This window comes from Aulonocara stuartgranti, assembly GCF_965226115.1.
Source record: "Aulonocara stuartgranti genome assembly, chromosome: 22".
Taxonomy (NCBI): Eukaryota; Metazoa; Chordata; class Actinopteri; order Cichliformes; family Cichlidae; genus Aulonocara; species Aulonocara stuartgranti.
In genome coordinates this window covers 35,770,371-35,792,434 of record NC_138957.1, presented here as the reverse complement: position 1 = coordinate 35,792,434, position 22,064 = coordinate 35,770,371, and the positions used below count along the sequence as shown (strand labels likewise).

Below are 22,064 nucleotides of genomic sequence, written 5' to 3'. Positions count from 1 at the left end.
ATGAAGCCGTGACAATATAACAATATTACGTAAATAAAACAGATTCCATTTCATGATCGGCTAGTTCATTTCACATATTTTGTGTAAACTGTAACTAACCCGAGAAGAGACCACGTTTCATTTGCTTTGGTGGAATTTGTCTGGCTCCTGTCTCATCCATTTTCACTGTGGTTATGCAGCCTCAGCTGCTAATTTAAGGTGGGACTCAGTTATTTCATGACTGCATAGATGAGCACTGCTGAGGCACTTCACAGTGCTTATTAGATCCAGAGTGTCATTGCTGTCAGGACAGATAACAGATTACTTACATGTAGACAGATGTTCTTCCCGTACTGTGGTGGAAAATCTTCAGTACATTGAGCTCATTATATGTCTGAGTACAAGAAAGCCATGATGGGAAATCCTTCCCTTGGTTGTTTTTGTAATGATGAGTCACCAGTTTAAGATCTGAAAATGTTCCGTTTGTTTTGAATGAAGAAGAAGTGTTATGCCCTTGAGTCAAAAGTCAGCGGTTGGTGTGTGTGCTGATTGAGCCACATAAGCAGAGTGATAAATAAGCTCAGAGTGAGACATCATTGCCACAAGAGATCTTTGTATCCTATGTGCGGAAATGGAGCGAGGGAGCGCTCTGTTCACTAACCTATCTTTGATGTACCCTTTCGTTTATGATGTCGTGAAAAAGTGCTCCGGCAGTTATTAAATAGGGACTAGTTCATGTCCACGCTAAGAGTGCTCTACACGTTCGTCTTTTTACATAAAAACAAGAAAGTCAAGCCTTGTGTGGAAGACCTCTTCTATTTGTTCGCTAGCTGTCTAACCTCACAGGGTCACGTGTCGTGAGGGCAGCATAAGAAGAACATAACGTCTTCTCCTTTATAAAGTTCAGCTTATCAGTTTTTTTGTTTTTGCAGCTCTCTTGTTTCCTTAAATGTCTCTTTTCATCTTCATTAATCGACTAACTCTCCGCTCCTGTTTTGTCTCTGTTGCAGTCACGCCCCTCACATCCTGCAGGAATAGATGTTATGAGCCTTTTGACAACGAGAAACCTGGCTGCAGATGTGATGAAAACTGCGTCGCCGCCAACAGCTGCTGCTTTGACCACTATGACATCTGCACTGCTCCTAGTGAGACTTTGTTTGTGACTTGGCTGTAGCTCAGGTGGCAGAGCAGGTCAGCCACTAATCAGAAGGTCGGTGGTTCGATCCCAGGCTGCCTCCTGGCTGCCAAATATCCTTGGGCAAGATACTAACCCCATGTTTGCCTGCTGGTGGTGGTCAGAGGGCCCGGTGACGCCAGTGTCCGGCAGCCTCGCCTCTGTCAGTGCGCCCCAGGGCAGCTGTGGCTACAATGTAGCTGCCATCGCCAGTGTGTGAATGACTGAATGTAGTGTAAAGCGCTTTGGGGTCCTTAGGGACTAGAAAAGCGCTATGCAAATGCAGGCCATTTACCATTTTTTACCATTTACTTACACGTCCTTCACTGCTCACCAGCTGAACTGAGTGTACTTCTGTACTTAACTCCATGACCGTTTCCTTCAGCTGAGCAGTGGGAATGCACAAACGTGCGCTGTGGCGAGAAGAGGCTGACGCAGAGCAGGTGCCACTGTTCAGATGACTGTCTTTCTGCTGGAGACTGCTGCACCAACTACAAACACGTCTGCCACGGTGAGGCTGCAGGGACATCGCACAGGGTGCAGACACAAAAGAAATCTGTAAAAGCCAGTAACGTTTCAGGAGACCTGTTTAGCCATGAGAAACACTTGTAGATCTTACTGTGAATAAACAGAGAAGCTTGATGAGAGAAGGCGATTTCTAAAACTGGTTTATTGTTAGAATTTCCTCTTAGGGTATGAGTGGCTCCCTCAGTGTAAACCCCTCTGTATACGTGGTTCATCTTAAGGACCTCTTAACTGGAGTGGTGTAAGAGTTTGAAAGCAGGGGTATATACAGCACATTAAAGCTGACCCAGTTCTGTAGCTTTTCTTGTAAACAATTGCTTTCTAGTTTAAACCCTAACCCACAGATATTTATCTAAGGAAAACATTTAGCAGCATTTAGAGGGAATTTTCTCTCATTACATCTCTAGAACCCTACGTGCACTTATTCTGCCAGCTTATACATACAGCTTGCAGCAAAAAAGGCAAAAACAACAGACGTTAGGAAGTGTATTCAAAAGTCCCGTACCATCAGATGTCACTGGAGACATAAACATTATGGTCTCGCCGCAGGAGAGAAGCAGTGGGTTGAAGATACGTGCGATGACCTGTCAACCCCCACGTGTCCCGCAGGGTAAGAATTTATACCAAATATATTATAATCCCTTTGGAAATGCAATAAACTGAAGATTGATTGAAAACTGATTGAAATGATCTTTGATGAGCAACTCCATGCATGCTTTCCAAACAGCTGTATTTGTAACATAGCCTTTCAACGATTATAATTATTCTTATTATTTTAAATGAGGCCTTGCTATTTCTTATAATCGCAGATTGCATTTAGAAAAGTAAAAGTAACTACAATCTTTGGATGATAGGGAGTATCAAGCTAACCAACACAAGCTAGCGTAGCTATAAAGGTGTGTAGACAGTTTGGCTGTGAGCAGAGTGAAATGATCTGATCTGTGGTGGACACACAAAAGTATTCCTACTCATAAATCAGCCAATTTTTATCCAGCTTGGTATGTTTATGTCAGTATTTAATGTTTCAGAGTTTCTGCTACGTTTGATGGTTGTTTTCTCTCCTCACAGCTTTAAGCAGCCGCTGCTCCTTGTGTCTTTGGATGGCCTCAGGGCAGAGTATCTGCAGACATGGAGTGCACTCATCCCTGTCCTGGATAAACTCAGTCAGTGTCAACCTTCTGTTTTTAAAGAAACATGCTTACCCTCATACATGAACAAAACCTCTTACATGTCTGTTTATTGTAAGAAACGTGTGTCTATAAATCGCCTGCCTTTAGGCTGCCTTTGGGCTGTTTGATGACAAATTGAAAGCTAACATCATCATTCATAAGAAATCAAAGCTTTAAGATGAAACATGCCCAGTTATCTTATCAAAACAGATACATATTTAAATGCTTTCACACAAAGGCAGCTTCCACTGAATTTCCTGCTTATCAAATATAAATTAGTGTGTTCAGGGTTGCATCTTATGCTTAATGAAGTTATTCAGCCTGCAGGCAGGGCAATGACTCACATGGTCAAATTAAAAGGAAGTCACATGGAGGAATTAATTTGGCACCATTCCTTATTTATTCACAGGAAGGTGTGGAACGTCAGCTCCATTCATGCAGTCCGCATTTCCCACAAAGACTTTTCCCAATCACTACTCCATTGTTACGGTACAGACGCACAGCACTCACACTGCTGCATACATTAATACGTCTTTTTTACAGTAAACAAACTTGATCTTTGTGTTTGTTAGACGTAGATAACGTGCATGAACACAAAATGCAGATTTTAAATAAAGATGTTTATTATTAAAGGCCCTGAGTGGAAAAGAGTTTGTCCCCTAAACCTAATAACTGGTTGGGCCACGCTTAGCAGCAACAACTGCAATCAAGCGTTTACGATACCTGGCAGCGACTCTTTCACAGCTGTGGAGGAAGGTTGGCTGAATTGTTGTAATTCAATTCAGCTGTGTCCCTGGTCATGTGCCCGTTTGTCTGTTCTCTGTCTTCTGTCTTCACGTCTGCCCCCAGAGTCTAAGTGTTTTCTAGCGTTTCCTGGTCTCTGTGATATTTAGTTTCAGTTCATGCCTAAGTTTTGTATTCCCTGAGCTCTGGAGTTTCAGCAATCAAAGCTGTGGTCAAAGGAGCTTGTAAAGAAAAGCGTCTGGACTTCTTTAAGTAGTTTAAACCCACTGGGTTTAAATCTGGGACTCCCCACCATTTGACCGTAGAACTGAAGAAGCTTCTCGGATGAGAGGTGAAACGTCTTCAGGCAACTTAAAGAAGTCCAGACGCTTTTCTTTACAAGCTCCTTTGACTACGATGACCTGGATGACTGAGAACCTTCACAGAAATAAAAGCTGTGTTTGAGTTTGAGTCATCTCCAATTCCTGCATTTGGGTCCTTGCCACCACCGCATTTTACTGTTGGTATTCAATTCAATTCAATTTTATTTATATAGCGCCAAATCACAACATAAGTCGCCTCAAGACGCTTCATAGATACAGAGAAAAACCCAACAATCATATGACCCCCTATGAGCAGCACTTTGGCGACAGTGGGAAGGAAAAACTCCCTTTTAACAGGAAGAAACCTCCGGCAGAACCAGGCTCAGGGAGGGGCGGGGCCATCTGCTGCGACCGGTTGGGGTGAGAGAAGGAAGACAGGATAAAGACATGCTGTGGAAGAGAGACAGAGGTTAATAACAGATATGATTCAATGCAGAGAGGTCTGTTATTACATAGTGAGAGAGGAAGGTGACTGGAAAGGAAAAACTCAATGCATCATGGGAATCCCCGGCCAGCCTACGTCTATTGCAGCATAACTAAGGGAGGATTCAGGGTCAGGGTCTGATGTTCCTTTTCTAAATTGAAGGGTTCCAAAAGTTATACCTCTATCTTGTCCATCCAGAGAGCATTTTTACAAAAATCTTGGGGCAAAACTGAGACGAGCCTTTGTTCCTTTGGCTCAGCAGTGGTTTTTGTCTTAGAAGTCTGCCATGCTGCCTATTTTTGCTCAGTCTCTTTCTTATGGTGAGGTCCTCACTGACCTTAACAGAGACATTGACGGCTGTATCTCAGGTGGTAGAGCAGGCCGCTAACCAGAAGGTCAGTGGTTCGATCCCAGTCTGCATGCCAAAGCAAGATACTAACCCCATGTTGCTCTCTGATGCACCCATCGGAGTACGACTGTTAGATAGTGGTGTGGTGTGATTGGTGAATGAATTACAAGTATAAAGCACAAGAACCAGTCCATTTGCTATTTTAGTTCTTTGGATGTTGTTCTGGGGTCTTAAATGATCTGAAACATTTAAGTGTGATGAACAAACGCCACCGTGTATGGCTCCTTTTTACACACCCTGCACATGTACGTCTGCCTGAGCATGTCCACACACACCCTCCCCAGCGTTGTACTACACTGTGTTATTCCTCAATATTTCTTGTTCTGGTGTCATTTTTATGCAATATTACTCAAAAACTTTACTGGGTCAATTTCTGTGAAAGCTCGGGGGCATCAACAAAGGAAGAACCACAAAGTTCTGGATCAAATCTGGGTCATTCTTCTCGGTCAGTTGCAGATTTTGGTGACTTGGCGCTGGGAAAATAAAAACAACTTTGTGACACCTTCAACCTAATAAATGAATAAAACAGCCACAGTGATCTGTTGTGGTAATAAAGCATTCTGTACTGACTCAGAATAGTGTGTAGTTTAAGAAACATGTTCAAGTTCAAGTTGGAGTTTCTTAAGTGCCAGTTCATCACTAGAATATCGTAATAAAACTATACTCTCTCTGAAATATAGAAGCATTTATTACGATTATACTTGACATTAAGGAGAGGAAAGTTACAAGAAATAGCCTGGAGTTTTCATCTCTCAGATTCCAGATAAAGGTCACTGGGATTTCTGCACCAGCCTGCTGCTGAGGCCCTCGCGATGCAGCAAACAACTCGTGACAGTAGACAACAGAACACGGATAGTTCCTCGTGCCTGATCCATATCTCACATGATAAAACACACCCAGTTCTTGCTGAAACTCTTACAAGGAGTTCCCTTTCAAAACAAGCTCGTTCATCTTCTTAGAAATCACGTGAGGGAATCCCGACTCCCACGCACTAGAAGTTTCCTTTCAAGGTCCATACAAAGCACATACTTGTGGTATGAAGACACATGACCCAGACTTAAGGATTACTCCTCTCTGTTACGAAACAAAGAATGCTCAAGTGTCCTGCAGGATGCTTTCATACAAGATTGATATATTCAGTTAAACTGAATTATTAATTATCTCCTCACTTCCTTCCTTTTCCTCCTCCCTCAGGGTCTCTACCCAGAGTCAAATGGTCTGATTGACAATACCATGTATGACCCGGTGTTCGATGCCACCTTCTCCCTGTCCAGTCCAGAGAAAAATAACCCCGACTGGTACCTTGGACAACCTGTGAGTCTTGATTTACACACACAAACTGAGCGACCTTTGGTCAAATTACATTTAAATTACATTTAAAAATTAAACGTTAAGGGGAAGGTGACCTTTTAAAGCAAATAAGATGAGAGTGAACATATTACAGGTTGAGATCATTTCTGTCAGTGTAATCGAATGCAAAAATGCCAAATAAAGTTTTTGGTTTTGGATTGTTTTGTTTTGTTTTGGGCTTTTTTGCTTCTGACAGTTTCACCTAAGGAAAAGTCCCCGGGCACTTGCACATTCCTGCTCTGCATTGCTGCATGCAGCAGTTGTATAATATGGAAGAAGCTTGTATGGCTCTGTTGGTTTAACCCTCCTGCCTTCTTGGGACCTTTTTGTGCCACTGCTATGTGTTAAATGGCTGCCATTTCCACTGTGTTCAGTGGAATATAACCAAACTTGCCACAGGATAGTTTTTACCTGTCAATGTTAATATTCCAGTGTGAATTCCTTAAACCAGCCTAAAATGGCTGAGCAGCAGAAATCCCCACACCCATCACCCTGGGGACCATTTTCTGCCCATTGACTTCCATTATAAACGCTATTTTTCAACCCCAAATTATCATCATATGATTTTATTTTTTCTTCTTTTCTTGGATGTCAATGAAGACTCAGGGCCTTGAAGTTTTAATTTTTAAATTGCAAAAAAAATGCAAAAAAAAATAATGGCAGGTCAAAATGTATGTTGGTGCCAATCTTTGGTCCATCTAAAGGCCTACTTATAATGACAATCACATATTACTTCAACTGGTTTTTTGTGGAAATATTTAGTTTCGTTTTTTGGTTTTTGGGGCTTATAACACAGGGCGCTCATGTAATAACACTGGGATTTGAAGGGTTAAAACAACGAAAATATAATTAAAACTTTACATGAATATTTCAGGGAGAAGTAGTTTTACAAGGTTGGCTAATTTAAAGTGGAATAAAATATGGATATATGGTCTTTTTATGGCGTGGCTGAGAATGGTCCCTAGGGTGATGGGTGTGAGTTTTTTAAAGGATGGCAGGAGGGTTAAGATGGTTAACATTGTTTTGATAATAAAGATTCCACTTTGACATGCTGCTTCTGAAAATGGACACAGAGCACATTCATTTAATGTCAGTGCAGCAGCGTAGAAACATTGCATCTTGTAGAAAGAGACACTGCAAGTAACTTTAATAACAATAATATCAACTCTTATAAACGTTGTTAAAAAGAAACTTCAGAATCAGCGTTGAGCATGTTTCAGTCAAGCTCATACGTCTTCTTTGTTTTTGGAGATTTGGCACACAGCAAAGTCCCACGGACTGAAGTCTGGGACTTTCTTCTGGCCTGGATCGGATGTGAAAATCGCCGACAGTTTTCCTGACATCTACGTACCTTATGACGGGTGAGACCATCGTTTCTAGTTTAAAAAAATCACTTTAGAACTGAATGATGCATGAGAGCCTCGCATCCCCCTGGAGAGTAGTTAACAAAATCCCTGAGACACAGATATTCAAAGTTTGCTGTGTAAAAAATTCCCCGTCTACTTTTCATCCGCTACTCCAGAAACAGCAGCTGAATGTCAAACACTTTGCTGTTCCACCTCCTCTTTAACCTCCCTCAGTGGCCTATTGTGACTCCCAATGGATCATTTCATGGACAATTGGTGTGCCACCCCATTTGACCGTGCAGTAACTTAAGTATATGAAGCCAATGCAAAATGATACCTTAGTAGGTTAATGAATATAAGACTTAGGCAACTGAAAAAATACATTTAAACTGTGTAGAAATATAGTAGCAGTAACTCGTCTTACACTGTGATCCCAGCTCTCTTGCTCGCACCACATCAGAGCTAAATCATATTGCATCAGGTCCCACTGTTTGATTTAAAAGCCATGGAAAATCTGCCAATCAAAACAGCAGCACCATGCTGGTTGCACTCGGTATTTTACAGTAACTTAACAGTGAATTCATAATTAGGCTTTTATGTAATCTGATTATTTAACCCTGGGAGTTGATCTTTGAGCCAAATCACATACTGGAGTCCATGAAGCAACATCAGTAAATGTGCAGTGTGTTGGAAATATTCCGGTATGTTGCACGAGCTCTTATCAAGCAGGACGATGTACTTTATCACTGCGTGGGATGGTTGGCTGGGAGACTTTGGCTCCAGAGAACAGATGGCGTCAGAGCTGATTGGCCCATGCTCTAAGTTAAACATCACATGTGAAATGTTTTCCCGCTATTTTCAACACTCTGGATGACGATTGTCGCCACATTGAAGCCTTTTTTGTCACGGTGTGGGAAATGATGGTTCACACAGCAACCACCATTCCCCCATTCTCTCACATCAATCCATGATTAGAATAGAATAGCATAGAATAGAATAGAATGTCTTTTATTGTCACTATACACCTGTACAATGAGATTCAGAGCATCTTCTACTCAGTGCAGACACGTGGGAGAAGAAAAGGGGCGGGCTGCACAGTTCTGCAGTACTTTATACATATGAACAGTCCCAATCCAATATCAATGATACAAATATCAGGGGAAAAACAGTATTATTGTCACGGTTCTGGGTCATGTTGACCCAGCTTTCTGTTTTTCATGCTTTGGTGTTTTTCTAGATTATGATTTGATTTATCAGTGATACTGTTTTGATTATGATTATTATTTAGTAGGCTTTGGTCAGTGTCTAGTCTGTCTCTCTCCGTCTAGTCCGTGTCTTAGTAAAGTGTGTTTTGTTTCCTGTTTTACTTTGAAGGTTCTTGTTCCTGTCTGATGTCAGTGTTCCGGCTTTGCCCTCCCTGTCTCATTAGGTCTTATTTCTCCCAGCTGTGTCCCCCTTCTGTCTCTAATTCCTTGATGACTCAGCGTATTTAAGCCCAGTGTGTCTTTGTGTCAGCGTCACGTCGTTAACGTCTGTTCACCCTCACTTTCTGTGTGTTCATGATTTCAAGTCCTCCTGCATCTCAGTTTAGAGTTTTGTTTGCTTTTGTGAGTTTTATTTTATGTTGAAGTTTTGTTCCAGCAATAAAGCTGCATTTTCAGTTGAAAGCTTGTTTCCTAAGAGTCCTGCATTTTGGGTCCACCACTCCTGCCTGCCTGCCACACAGCCGACCATGACAATTATATGTTTACAGTGTGGGTTTTGGCAGGTAAATTAAATATTGCAGAGTGGTGATGGTAGTTTGTATAGTCTGTGTATAGAGGGAAGTCCTTGGATTAGGGGGTGAAACTGTGTCATCAGTGCATGTGTGGGTTCAGGGTGGTTATGGCTTTTGGAAAGAAACTGTTCTTGAGTATTTGAGTCTCTGTGCTGATGCACCTGTAGCGCAAGTTTAACAGGTCAAAACCAGTGTGGGAGCTGTCCTTGATGATGTGTGCTACTCTGCTGAGGCCAATAAATAATTTTTCAGTTACTATTGCAAACAGGTGTATTTTAACCAAGACCTCACTAAGCACATACTAAACCAAAACAGTGAGTAAAAACAAGACTTAATAAAACCAACAGACCGATGGGAGGCGAACTGCAGTATCTGACTAATGAAACCTCTTACGTGTTACTGCCACCAGCGTCAGTGCAGTCAACGCACTGATGATGCAGACGTACACGACTAGTTTCAAAAGTGCTAAAGCTCACTGGTAATGTTGTAAGCACGTTCGTGAAATTAAAATATTTGGAAACTTGGATAGTCAACTTCACAGTGATACGGGCATGTTTTTCAAAATTGTGCATCAGCCAGGGTGGCTGTTCGTTAATGGTGTTCAGCAGGAGGGACTGTTCTGTGTTTACAGTGGTGGAATATACACAGCCGTGATGATCACTACTGTTAGCTCTCTCTGTAGAAAAACATCAATATCACTATTTTTACACTGACCTTCTACTTTCTATTTGTTTTTATTCTTTTAGTACCGTGCCGTTTGAAGAAAGAGTATTCACTGTGCTGAAGTGGCTGCAGCTGCCGGCTAATAAAAGGTTGTTTGTTTTTTTTCAAAACAAAGACTTCACAAAAGGAAGATAAAAAAATATAAATGTGAACTATGTTTGCTTTGACTCGATTCCAAGTAAAACAACTCTTTCCCGCCAGGCCGGATTTCTTTACGCTGTATCTGGAGGAGCCGGATAAATCTGGACACAGCTACGGTCCTGTGAGTGGAGGGGTAAGGTCACTCGACTCATTTAGATAAGAAAGAGATGAAGGGAGAGCTGCTCTGCTCTTTTGGTTCAAGAAACAAAACAAAAGCTCGTTATATTGGTGACTGACGTTTGTCGTTGCTAAATATTGCGGAAGTTCTGATAAAGCCCATGGGACAATGATTAAATGAATAATTGTAACATGTAGGGCTGGGCCATATTATACCGTTCACGGTAATACCGGTATAATGTTAGGAAACGATAGGAAAATGAAATATCGCGATAGAATATGAGTAAAACGCGCATGCGCAGTGCCTTTGTTTTCATACACACATGATTGTTGAGTGAAACAGATGAACCAGAATTGGTTTGTAAAAATGGTGCAACTTCAGTGATGTGGAACTGGTTTGGTGTTTGTCCGTCAGATACACAACAAAGCACATTTTTTTGCAGAACATGCAAGCGGCCGTCGTTATTTGTCGGACTAAGATGCTCTTAAATCTGGGAGTAATCTGGGTCCTAAACTCCGTACGCTTCAGGTCAAACAACACTGCAGCATCACTTAGAGTTAAAAACTGTCTAAATTCTTTCATCTTTAATAAAACGATCAGCATTGCTGCTTTACCAGGTGTAACTATAAAGTTTAACTTCCAGGCATCCATGAAAACAAAAGTTATTACATTTAACGGAGTTAGAAGTTAGCAGGAAGCTAGCGGAAGTTAGCTCGCTAGTTTCGCTAGTTACCTAAGCATGATATAGCATGTTCTGACGGAGAGATTTCTGAAAAAAATCAAACGTACAGCTCTGCTATAACTTCCAACATAAATGAAGACAGGAAACTAAACAGCAGTGACGTTTGTAGGGTTACTGAAGTTGGACTAGCTGGTATATAATGATGTGCTACGTGATCGCTAGCGACACAGCTATGTTAGCATAACATAAACAGTGAAGCTGGAGGACGAACACTAACACTTTTCCACTTATAAAAGTTAACGTGAAGGTTCCTCATGGTTAGAGACAAATGCAATCGCATGGCAGGATACTGTAAACGGACCAAACTTCAGTCAGGAGAACAACTGAGATAATCCATCCACAATACGAGGTTAGTCATTAATATACTGCAACAACATGGGAATAGAGCAGCTGCCAGAGAATTCAACATTAATGAATCAATGTTACAGAACTGGAGGAAGCAAGAAGAATGAGTTTAATAAAGTTTGATTTATCTGACTGCTTTGTTTCGCTTAATGTGCCTTATAATCCCGTGCACCTTATGGTCCGAAAAATGCGTACTGCACACTGCAGTTTAATGTTGCAAAGCACCTCTTTTTAACTTCAGTGGATATTATACATGGTTATGCTCAGGATATGTCAGCCCATTTCTACTGGAAATGCCTTTTGGTTAAACTTTCAGCAAGGAATTTGCATTTGCACTGTTACATTTTTATAAAGCTTTAATGTACATAAAAACCAGCTTCTTGTTTAAGTGAAAATAAATGGAAGGTTGTCTTTTTGCGCTAGTAATGTTGTGGAGTTGTATTTTGTCTCGCATCAATTATATCGTCGGTTATATCGTTATCGCAAATTTTCAAATATATATCGTGATAAATATTTTTGGCCATATCGCCCTGCTCTACTGGGTAGGGCTGTTCATATAACGATAAATATCGGATGACGATATAAAAACGTCTATCGTTTCATTTTACGCTATCGTTTGTTTCGTGGTGTCGCAAAATAAACTGTTTACGGCAATATGTTTGTATCGTTTTGATGGTGACTGTAGTGGCTATATTAATTTCTTAAACTTCTCTCTTTCTCTTATATTTAATATAACCACACTACAGACGGACAAGCGCCTGTTTCTATGGGTTGTCTTAGCAACAACAACGGTAAAACCATCGCGTGTCCGCTTGTTTCTGTTCCACATACACCTTTCACAATAAAGCTCAAGATCCTGTTGAGACTTTTCAAAATAAACTGAATCACATGAAAGAGCAGATTATTTACGGATGAGAAGTAAAAAAGAGCCGCCAGGTGCTAAAAAATAAAGCTTAGACTCAAACGTTAGAACAGGCTTTTCCCCGCAGCACGCCGTGTGATAAATACTCACAAAGAAAACGGCGGCCGTTACAACTTATGTCTAAAAATGTATAGCTTCATGCATCGGTTAAAACACTCGACTCCAGCTACATGACGCGCAGCTGGAAACACTTCCTGCAAGTCGAGCTGCCCGAGATTCACAGAATTTACAGAAAATGTTAAATTTTTGTGATTTATATCGCTATCGGACGATAGATGTTTTATATCGGGATATGAGATTTTGGTCATATCGCACAGCCCTAACGCTGGGTTGTTCTATGAGGAACCATTTACACAATCAGCCTTTTACTGAATAGTTACTGGCAAGTGAACGCCTCACTCATAAGCTTAGTGTGTGTGTGTGTGTGTGTGTGTGTGTGTGTGTGTGTGTGTGTGTGTGTTGACGTGTCTTCCAGTGTCAGGTTGTACATTTGTTGGGTGTGGACAGCTGGGCGTGCGTGCACATGTGTGTTGTTCTGTGTTTGACTCGCAGGGTATTTACTGTTTGCTTGAAAGCAAATAAAGCGTCTCCACGTGAATGAAACCAAAACCACGGTGACTCATCGGAGCACAAAAATAGTCAAATCAGCTGCCCAGTCAGGAAATGTGAGTAATCCCCTCGAGTGTCTGGAAGCACTCTGTAGAAGCCACGGGAGATACAAATATGGCATCCACTGACCAATACGGCGGACCTGCAGCACCCAGGGTGTGCTCAGTGTGTGGTTAGTGCCTCAAATACCTCGTGGTGCGTTTACGGCCTTCCTCCATTCAACAGTACCTGTTCTCCCTCATTCTTATTCGTACAGTCAGATGGTGCTGAAATGGTGAAATCCCCACTGAGAAGTAAGGCTGGGTCATATCATACGGTTCACGGTAATACCAGCATAATGTTGGGAAACAATAAGAAAATGAAATATCGCGATCGAATATGGGTAAAACGCGCATGTGCAGTGCCTTTGTTTACATACGCACATGGCGGCGACAGAGAATGAGAAGGGCGAAAGCGGATCGTTGAATGAAACGATGAACCAGAACTGGTTTGTAAAAATGCTGCAACTTCAGTGGTGTGGAACTGGTTTAGCTTTCGTCCGTCAGATACACAACAAAGCACTATTTTTGGTAGCGCATGCTAGCGGGCCGTCGTTATGTAATAACGGTAAGACACTTAAAATCAATCCTTTGATTTTTCTGAAAGTCGACAGAGCCCCTTATAATCCCGTGTGCCTTATGTATGAACTCTGGTTGTGTTTACTGACCTCGAAACGATTTTATGTACACGGCGCTCGAAAATCTGTCAAATGTTTCAGTACGACTTTGCTACGAAGCCGCACCGCTTGATGGATTGTCGGAGCGTTACGGCTATCGTAGGCGGAGCCTCGCGGAGTGATACGTACTGTGCTTCAACATAATATTACCGTATTGTGTGTGTATAAGCTCTTTTTAAGTTTTGTGGATGTTATACATGGTTATGCTGAGGATATGTCGGCCAGTTTCCACTGGAAATGCCTTTTGGTTAAACTGTCAGCAAGGAATTTGCACTGTTACAATTTTATATAACTTTAATGCACATAAACAGCTGCTTGTTTAAGTGAAAATACATTGATGTTTTGTTTTTGCACTAATAAAGTTGAGGAGTTGTAAAGTATTTTGTCTAGTGTCAATTATATCGTCAGTTATATCGTTATCGCTAATTTTCAAATGTATATCGTGATAAATATTTTTGGTCATATCGCCCTGCTCTAGTAACATGTTTAAGTAGCACAGAGAAAGCTGACCTATGCCGCCTTTCTGGCACTGGCTGGAAATGCGAGAGCGATGTGCAGATGTTATTCTGTTGTAGCCCCTCTGGCCCAGTGCTGAAACAAGATCCTCATGTTGAAACTACTCGTGCATTATCCACACCAGTAAAACACCCTGCAGTGAATGATCACAGATAAGTGAGCATAATAACAAAACTCTAAAGTCCACTGACGAGGCTCATAAATCTCCATAAATATTTATGACACTTCTAATTAAACAATTAAAATTGCATCTGTCAAGTCAGGCTTTTGGGAGACCTTAATGGATCGCGTATACATCCATGTGGTGACTTTTGGGAACGGGCTAGACAACTGATGACAATGGCATCAAAAATATGGATTTAGTGGATCAGTCATAGGATTTGGCCATGCAGACAAATTATGAAAGAAAAAGCATATTTTTTAGGGACTGTGTGTTGGGTCTGGAGATAACGCTCAGCAGAGTTCTCCTGAATTTCATTTCAAATAGTTGTAATCATTAGATGTGGACGTGGTTGGTTTCAATGACAAAATAAAATCAACATGCAGATTTTAAAAGGGAATCAACCAGCTTTACTGGCTGAGTGAGTGATGGGGAAATGCCTGAAAAGCACGAGACTCACATGTGAAGAAGTGATTCATGCTTTCACTCATTAACGATGAGTGAAAAAGGAACGACACAGTAGACAATTTATAGTGTTCCTCTTGGAAGGACGGCTTGAAATAGAAACAAGGAAAACACATCAATGGCCAAGATTTGAATTACGTTTTTCTAACGAAGTTCGTCATTGCTCGGTCATGGATACTTCTCTTCCACTCTCGTATTACTTTGTTTTCAGTAATTTAACCTTTTCAGGCATAGTGGTCACTACAGTTACAGCTATTCAAAGGCTGTTTCCTGTGTCAGTGTTGATGGCACACATGCACATAAACCACTACATTGGACACTGATGAGTCACTCCATACCATGCCACCCACTGGCTGGTTAATGTTACTATAGGTGTATGATGTGCTTCATTGTTATTTAACCCTGTCATGCAGGAATTATGACAACCTCAATCAGGATTTTCTCGTTTTTATTCCTATTTTCATTCCTAAAGATGAATAAAAATTCTCAGACAGGTTGTCATAATTCCTGCATGACAGGTTTAAAGTACAACAACATCATTTGCATCATATTTATTTGAACATTTAATTTGCTTTCTCCAGATTATTACATCACTCCAGGGCGTGGATAAGATCATTGGTCAGCTCATGAATGGACTGAAGCAAATTAATCTACACCGCTGTCTCAACATCATTATTGTGGCTGACCATGGTAACAAAGCACTCAGAGTGATGTGGCTCTGAAAACACGTCTGTCACATGTGTTCAAAGAAATCAGTGTCAATAGAAATGTTTACATGTGCTCTCTTTTTACCATGCATGTAGCTTTACAACAATCCTTGGCTTGCCTCATAAATTTTATAATGATTTAAGCAAATTTTATTTTTGGGAAAGTCCAACATGGCTACAAAGACCAGAGCATTTAAAACAGTACTGGGAAGTAAGAAGGCATCGTCTTCACCTGCCTTTATCCACTTTGATCTTACTTTATCTTTGTGGAATCTCTTCACTGGAATCTTACCACTACATAGGAAATAAAAGCAAACACACGTTCCAGCAATTGGACATTGATAATGCAGTAACACTACCACCATCTAGAACGGGATCATAATGCTTCATGAGTATTCCACATAAGGAATAAAGCAAAGTTTTTGTTCCACTGAAGAAATTAAGGCTGTAATGTAACAGCTGAATGTTGCTGCAGGTATGGAGGAAACAAGCTGTGAAAGAAAGGAAACAATGAAGGAACTCGTGGGCGATACCAGCATGTATGTGGTAACTGAGGGTCCCATTGGACGCATCAGAGCCAAGAGCAAAGACGCACTGTGTAAGTAAATGCAACAACAAAGTGCTCTGCTGCTTGTCTTTGATCACACAAAGAATGAGGAGGTGGGGTGAGTCGTTGATGATAGGTTTCACCAGCTTTTTGACGTTGTGAGCAACTATATGGTTCCTAAAGCATGTGAAATCTGCGAGATTACCTAGGTCTCTTTTGTGTTTGAACCTGGTCATACTTGAATGTTCTTGGGTTGCAGCCATATCAGTACAACATCAGGGCATGGCTGTTTCAGAGACAGTAAGGCTGTAAAAAGGCTTGATGCCTGATGCATCAAGCACAAAAGGCTTGGATGTCTATCAGTTAGTTTCACCTGTCCATGGCTGACCCAACATATCTGATTTACTCTTGATAAAATGCTTGTTTTTAGTTCTTAAATTTGGAAGATTATGATGACTTGATTTTTAGTTTCTATTGAAAATGCATCACACAACATTGTAGATGTAGATGCTCTCAGAGCTTTGCTAAAAGACAGACATTGAAAAAGAGGCAACGATGCCAAAAGGATAAAGAATCATACAGTATGTTTCCACTCCTGCACAGACGAGTTGTGTCTCTCTAAGACTCTGTAGTTGTGTTGGGACACAATGCTGACTGAAAAAGAACAAATCTGTCGATTACAAAGCTATTTGTGATATCTCACTAACAAACATATCGCACAGGAAAATTCCTTCAACATGCTATTTAAATTTGAATTTTAAACGAAACACGATTTAATTGCCGTGCCTTGGCTTTGAACTTTCAGCAATGACATAAATGTTTCCCTTTCAACAGGGGACTCTGCTGGACTTGTTGCTAATATGACTGTGAGTATTTTTTTTTTAATTTCTTACCAAAATGTACCGTGAGGAAAATAATTATTGATCCCTCCTGAAATGGACTGCCTTTTTTTTTATGGTAGTTTTTTCTTGACCCACTTCTTTGTTACCTTGGTGGTATTTTTGGGTCACTGTCGTGCTGGAACACCCATCTACGATTCATCTTCGTGGTTAAGGTTTTACAGTATATGACACCATCCGTTGATAGTCATTTTATATTTCTTCCATTTCTTAAAACTTAACACCAAGTGTTGTTACCCTCTCACAAAACCTTTTCTTAATGGTCTTAGAGCCCATTCATTACATTTTTGTGCAGGCTTACAATCTCGTCCCTCACATCCTTTGACATATCTTTGGTCAAAGGATGTGAGAAACATGATGTTGGAAAGGAAGAAACTGATTCCCTGGAGAAATGTGTTGCATATAACAAGTCGAGAGTTATATGTAGTTATTTGTAGTCAAGTTGAGAGTTGAAGTAGCTGTAAGTGATTGACACAGTTAATTAATGGAAGCCAGAATTCTGGCTGGGTTATAGGCAAGCCAATACTTATTTCACTCAATGGTGAACAAATCATGTTATAATTTTTATGTCATTTCTTTCTTGTTTTTTTTGTGGGGGGAGGGCGGGGTTTTTTGCAAAGGCACATCAGCTCCATGTTCACAGACGGAAAATGAAGCATATCAAGAAAAGAACACTGTCCCAACTGTGAAACACGGGGGAGGCTCGGTTGTGTTCTGGGGCTGCTTTGCTGCATCTGGCACAGGGTGTCTTGGATCTGTGCAGGTACAATGAAGTCTCAAGACTATCAAGGGATTTTGGAGAGAAATGTGCTGGCCAGTGTCAGAAAGCTTGGTCTCAGTTGCAGGTCTGACAATAGGAAATTGACCCAAAACACAGCTTAAAACACCCAAGAATGGCTGAGAGGGAAACACTGGACCATTTAAAAGTGGCCTTCTCTGAGCCCTCACCTCAATCCTATTGAGCATCTTTGGAAGGAGCTGAAACATGCAGTCTGGGAAAGGTGCCCTTTAAACCAGAAACAGCTGGAGCAGTTTGCACATGACTGGTCCAAAATACCTGCTGAGAGGTGCAGAAGTCTCATGTTGTGTGTACCATCATTTTTGTCCAGGCCTGTTTCATGCATTTTTAAAAAATAATTCATTTGAAGCTTGGTTGAAAAGCAATGTCTGACTTTCATTGGTTAGGATTTATAGAATTCTCATTTATTATTACTTTTGTCAGATTAAAGTTATTTCTGTGACCATTGTTAGTTTTTCTTTCATTGACCGAAGGGTACCAACAAGTTTGTCCACGTCTGTATGCAACAAAAATGTTCCAGGATTGGATCACGAATGAGTGTCTTTCATGATTTCAGTGTAAGAAGCCAGACCAAAAAATCAAGCCGTACCTGAAGGCGAACCTACCAAAGCGCCTTCACTTTGCCAACAGTCGTCGCATTGAAGATGTCAGCATCCTGGTTGACACTAAATGGCTGTTTGAGAGGTATTTATGGTGCTACAGTCTTAGACATTCTCTGTAACGGTTGTAGCCATGTGCTTTAGAGTACAGGGATTCATAATGTTAGCCAGAAACAAAGTGCTTGTTCTATGGGTTTCAGACTTTTATAGTGTGTCAAACACAGTTTCCCTCAGTTTAATTTCTTCCAGAAGGGTATAAATGCTTTTCCACATTTAATGGGCATGAAGTCATACTCTCTAAAGGTTTCTGGTACACTCTTGTAAGGCATAATATCCTGGCACTTGAGCTAAACTCTAGTGGGGTGTAATTTTGCCCCTTTATCGCTTCATGGGACTCAGTAATCATTTAGGTCTATATTCAGAAACTTATATGATTGATTACAACTGGCAAACTCTTCTTTCCTCATAGGGATCCAGGCTCTCTCACATTCTGCTCTGGTGGTAACCACGGCTATGACAATGACTTTGAGAGCATGCATGTAAGCTATTACTCTGTTCTGTGTTTCTAAATTGGAAAAACATTTTCCCAGTAACAACACTCACTTTCTTAATCTCTATTGTAGGCCATGTTTATCAGTTACGGCCCCAAGTTTCAGAAGGAAAAAGAGATTGAGCCTTTCTCCAATACTGAACTTTACAATCTAATGTGTGGTGAGTATTTTCCCCTCCGCAAATCATCACCACTGTACACCACTCGACCGTATCCACTCAAAATCTGCTGAACATAAGACACTCATAACAACTGCATATAAATAATAATAAAAATAAATAAATTAGAGCAATCTGGGCTCCAGCAAAACCCTGAATAGTTGAAAAGAGTTTCAGCTGATTTCACAAAGAGTAAAATCAGCTGAAATTTGTAGACAAACCATTTTTGTACACAGAACGTTTAGTGCTGTTGCAGTGCCACAAAATGTTATAGGACTCTCTATATAATAATATGAGATATAATGATCTATATAATAGTGGCTGGTCTACTGTTCTGTCACTGGGACAAAAACCGCATCGTTCTTCCTGAAGTTCAGCTAATGGATGACTCTCCTTTCCAGCACCCTGGGATAGACTTTCTCGGGGAGGCAAAGGAGTGTGATCCCCCTGTAGTTGGAGCACACTCTGCCACTCGAAAGGTACCGCTGCTGATCTCCATGCAACATTGTAGACAGCCCAACAACATCCAGAGCCTTCAGGAACTCAGGGTTAACCTCATCCACCCCAGGGGCTCTGCCACCATCGAGTTGTTTACCTGCCTCAGTGACCTCATGAGTTGTCTTGCTCGTTTCCAGACTCTGGTTCCACCATGGAGTATTCCTTCTACCGCCCGACGATGTTTAAGTCAACAACTTTTAATCACCATACTTTTAGGTGTGCCAGATCTGTCGAGCATCATCCCCCACCACCTGATCCAACACGCCACCAGGTGGTAATCAGTTGACAGCTCAGCCCCTCTCTTCACCTGAGCATCATCAGTGGCCACAGATGTGTTGATACAATTACAAACTCGATCATCGACCTGCAGCCTAGGGTGTCCTGGTGCCACGTGCGCTTATGGACGCCCTTATGTTTGAACATGGTTTGTTGTGGACAAACTGTGGTTTGCACAGAAGTCCAGTAACAGGACACTGCTCAGGTTCACATCTAGCAGGCTCCCAATCACATCCCTGCAGGTCTCACTATCAGAGCCTACATGAGCATTGAGTCTCCCAGGAGGAGGACAGGGTCCCCCAGGTGGGGCGCCATCAAGCTCACCACCCAGGGACTCCAAGAATGCGGGGTACTCTAAATTGTCATTCAGCTCATAAGCATAGACGACAGTCATCCCCCCTCCTGAATGTGCAGGGAACAAAAGATCATGCAGACTGGGACCTTGTTCAGCTTGCTGTTATTCATTCCTGCATTTTGAACTACAGTACATCTTATAAGAATGTGAAGTTTATGCTTCCAAAATCCAGGGCTATGAATTCTTAAATTTAGCTGATTTAGCACAGTTAACACACAGTATTATGGTTTTTGCGTATTAGTTTCTTTGGTGATTTTTTTTTTTTTTGTTACTGTAAGAAAATCGTATCTTTAATCCTATAATTAAAGATATAAGTAAAGATAATGATTATGGTAATTCAACAGGAATTTGAATGACAACACGTCTGCTGCTCTGGTAATATTCAAAGTCTCCCGTATGGAATCTTTAAAAGCATCAATCAAGTGAAGAGTTATTAATTAGTGCCAGTTAACATCCAGTAGCACAACAGCCAATTGTTGATGCTTGTAATTTAACGGTTACACAGCAGACACTGATCCTTTGGCCGCAGGCATATTGGCTTCTGAGAGACAGGATAATAAGTCTGTTTGGATGTTAGGTTAGGTTTAACCCTTTAAAACTATTAGGGTTAGGAAAAGATTGTGGTTTGGGTTAAACCACAGCGCCTCACAACACCATTGATTAAGCAATGCATGTGGGAATAAAACATGTGGCCTTGTCTGTAAATATGACGTGAGAGCAGCTTTGTTGAGATTTGAATATTTGTTGCCCTGACAAGGGGAACAGACTGACTAATTGCACACATCTGGTACTCAACAAACAGCCGTCATCAGGGGCACAAAAATAAATTCATGTTTGTTTAATGCAGATGTCCTCGAGGTTTCTCCTTCCAGCAATAATGGAACTCACGGCAGCATGAATCACGTATTGCAGCAGCCCTACTACACACCAGTGCACCCCGCTGAACAAAGTGAGCCCGCTCAGTGTCCACTGGTCAGCCTAAACCCTGAAGACAACCTGGGATGCTCCTGTGGTGAGGTGGTGGGTACATCACTGTCACTCAAAAGCATATATATAAAATGATATGATCATTATTATTCTGTGGGAATTAAGTCTGTGGAAAGCATCCTAACATTTTCAAAAATATGACAAGAAATACAGACTGCAGCTCAAGACTGGATGAAAGCAAACTTCCATGGTAACAGTCAAAGCAATAATAGTTCACAGAGCAGCTGTCTGCTTTTTTAGCAATGCACTTTCATGCAGTTGGGGAACACAAGAAAAAGCATCCAGACTTCTGGAGAAATGTTCTGAATGGGTTCTCACCTTTGGTGGATATAAAGGCATTATCCTGTTGTAGAAGCCACCAGCCTTTTTAGGGCTACTGTGATGCATCTACAATTTCCTTGTATTTCAAATCTGTTATTCACAAATTATTAGAGTCAAACTTGCTGCACCACAGCCCCTAAAGCATGATATATGGCCAACTTTTAGAAATACTTTTATCTGAATGGAAATCTGTTTTTCTATTTTGCCTACCACTGAATCCTGTCCGAGGTCTAGATTACTGCCAGCAGTCTACAAGTCTTGTTTCTGAGATGCTATGAAGTTACCATGAATTCAATCTTTGATGTGTTATTGTGGTTTTGGTGGAAGTGATTTATTCTTTTAAAAAACCTCAATCTGTTTTCTATGACCAATATCCAACTAGTCACCAGTGTACTTGATTTGGTCTGCATGGTTTGTTGAAAATAGAAAGCTCCCACAACCAAACCTTGAATCACTGAAAGTAAAATTCTGTTTCTGTCATGAATCGCTGTGCGGCAGGCAGGAGAAGGACCCAGGATGCAGACTCACAGACACGGGGATAAACTTAAAGAACACAGCTTTAATGCTGGCACGGCAGAATACAGGAAATACAGAACTAACTGGGAAAAAGTAAACTAACATTCGCAGGAAGGCACAGGAAGATCCACACAACA

The 22,064-nt window shown here is 41.1% G+C and overlaps 1 protein-coding gene across 4 annotated transcripts in view; it reads left to right on the top strand.

The window, feature by feature from the left end:
- Positions 1 to 493: 493 nt before the first annotated feature.
- Positions 494 to 22,064, top strand: part of LOC309699506 (ectonucleotide pyrophosphatase/phosphodiesterase family member 3) — a 39,879-nt gene continuing 18,308 nt past the window's right edge. The window contains exons 1-16 of one of the 4 annotated variants that reach the window (XM_082522554.1): positions 494 to 880; positions 990 to 1,124; positions 1,539 to 1,664; positions 2,228 to 2,288; positions 2,747 to 2,841; positions 5,981 to 6,100; positions 7,388 to 7,497; positions 10,006 to 10,071; positions 10,184 to 10,256; positions 15,297 to 15,405; positions 15,898 to 16,020; positions 16,804 to 16,835; positions 18,224 to 18,351; positions 18,736 to 18,805; positions 18,890 to 18,977; positions 20,951 to 21,123. In XM_082522554.1, the coding sequence (XP_082378680.1) occupies positions 1,611 to 1,664; positions 2,228 to 2,288; positions 2,747 to 2,841; positions 5,981 to 6,100; positions 7,388 to 7,497; positions 10,006 to 10,071; positions 10,184 to 10,256; positions 15,297 to 15,405; positions 15,898 to 16,020; positions 16,804 to 16,835; positions 18,224 to 18,351; positions 18,736 to 18,805; positions 18,890 to 18,977; positions 20,951 to 21,123 (1,302 nt within the window). In that variant the 5' untranslated portion in view covers positions 494 to 880; positions 990 to 1,124; positions 1,539 to 1,610. Of the gene's footprint in view, positions 1,125 to 1,538; positions 1,665 to 2,227; positions 2,289 to 2,746; positions 2,842 to 3,256; positions 3,337 to 5,980; positions 6,101 to 7,387; positions 7,498 to 10,005; positions 10,072 to 10,183; positions 10,257 to 15,296; positions 15,406 to 15,897; positions 16,021 to 16,803; positions 16,836 to 18,223; positions 18,352 to 18,735; positions 18,806 to 18,889; positions 18,978 to 20,950; positions 21,124 to 22,064 lie in introns of those variants that run through there. The other 3 variants (XM_082522553.1, XM_082522552.1, XM_082522555.1) reach the window with 3 other exon arrangements.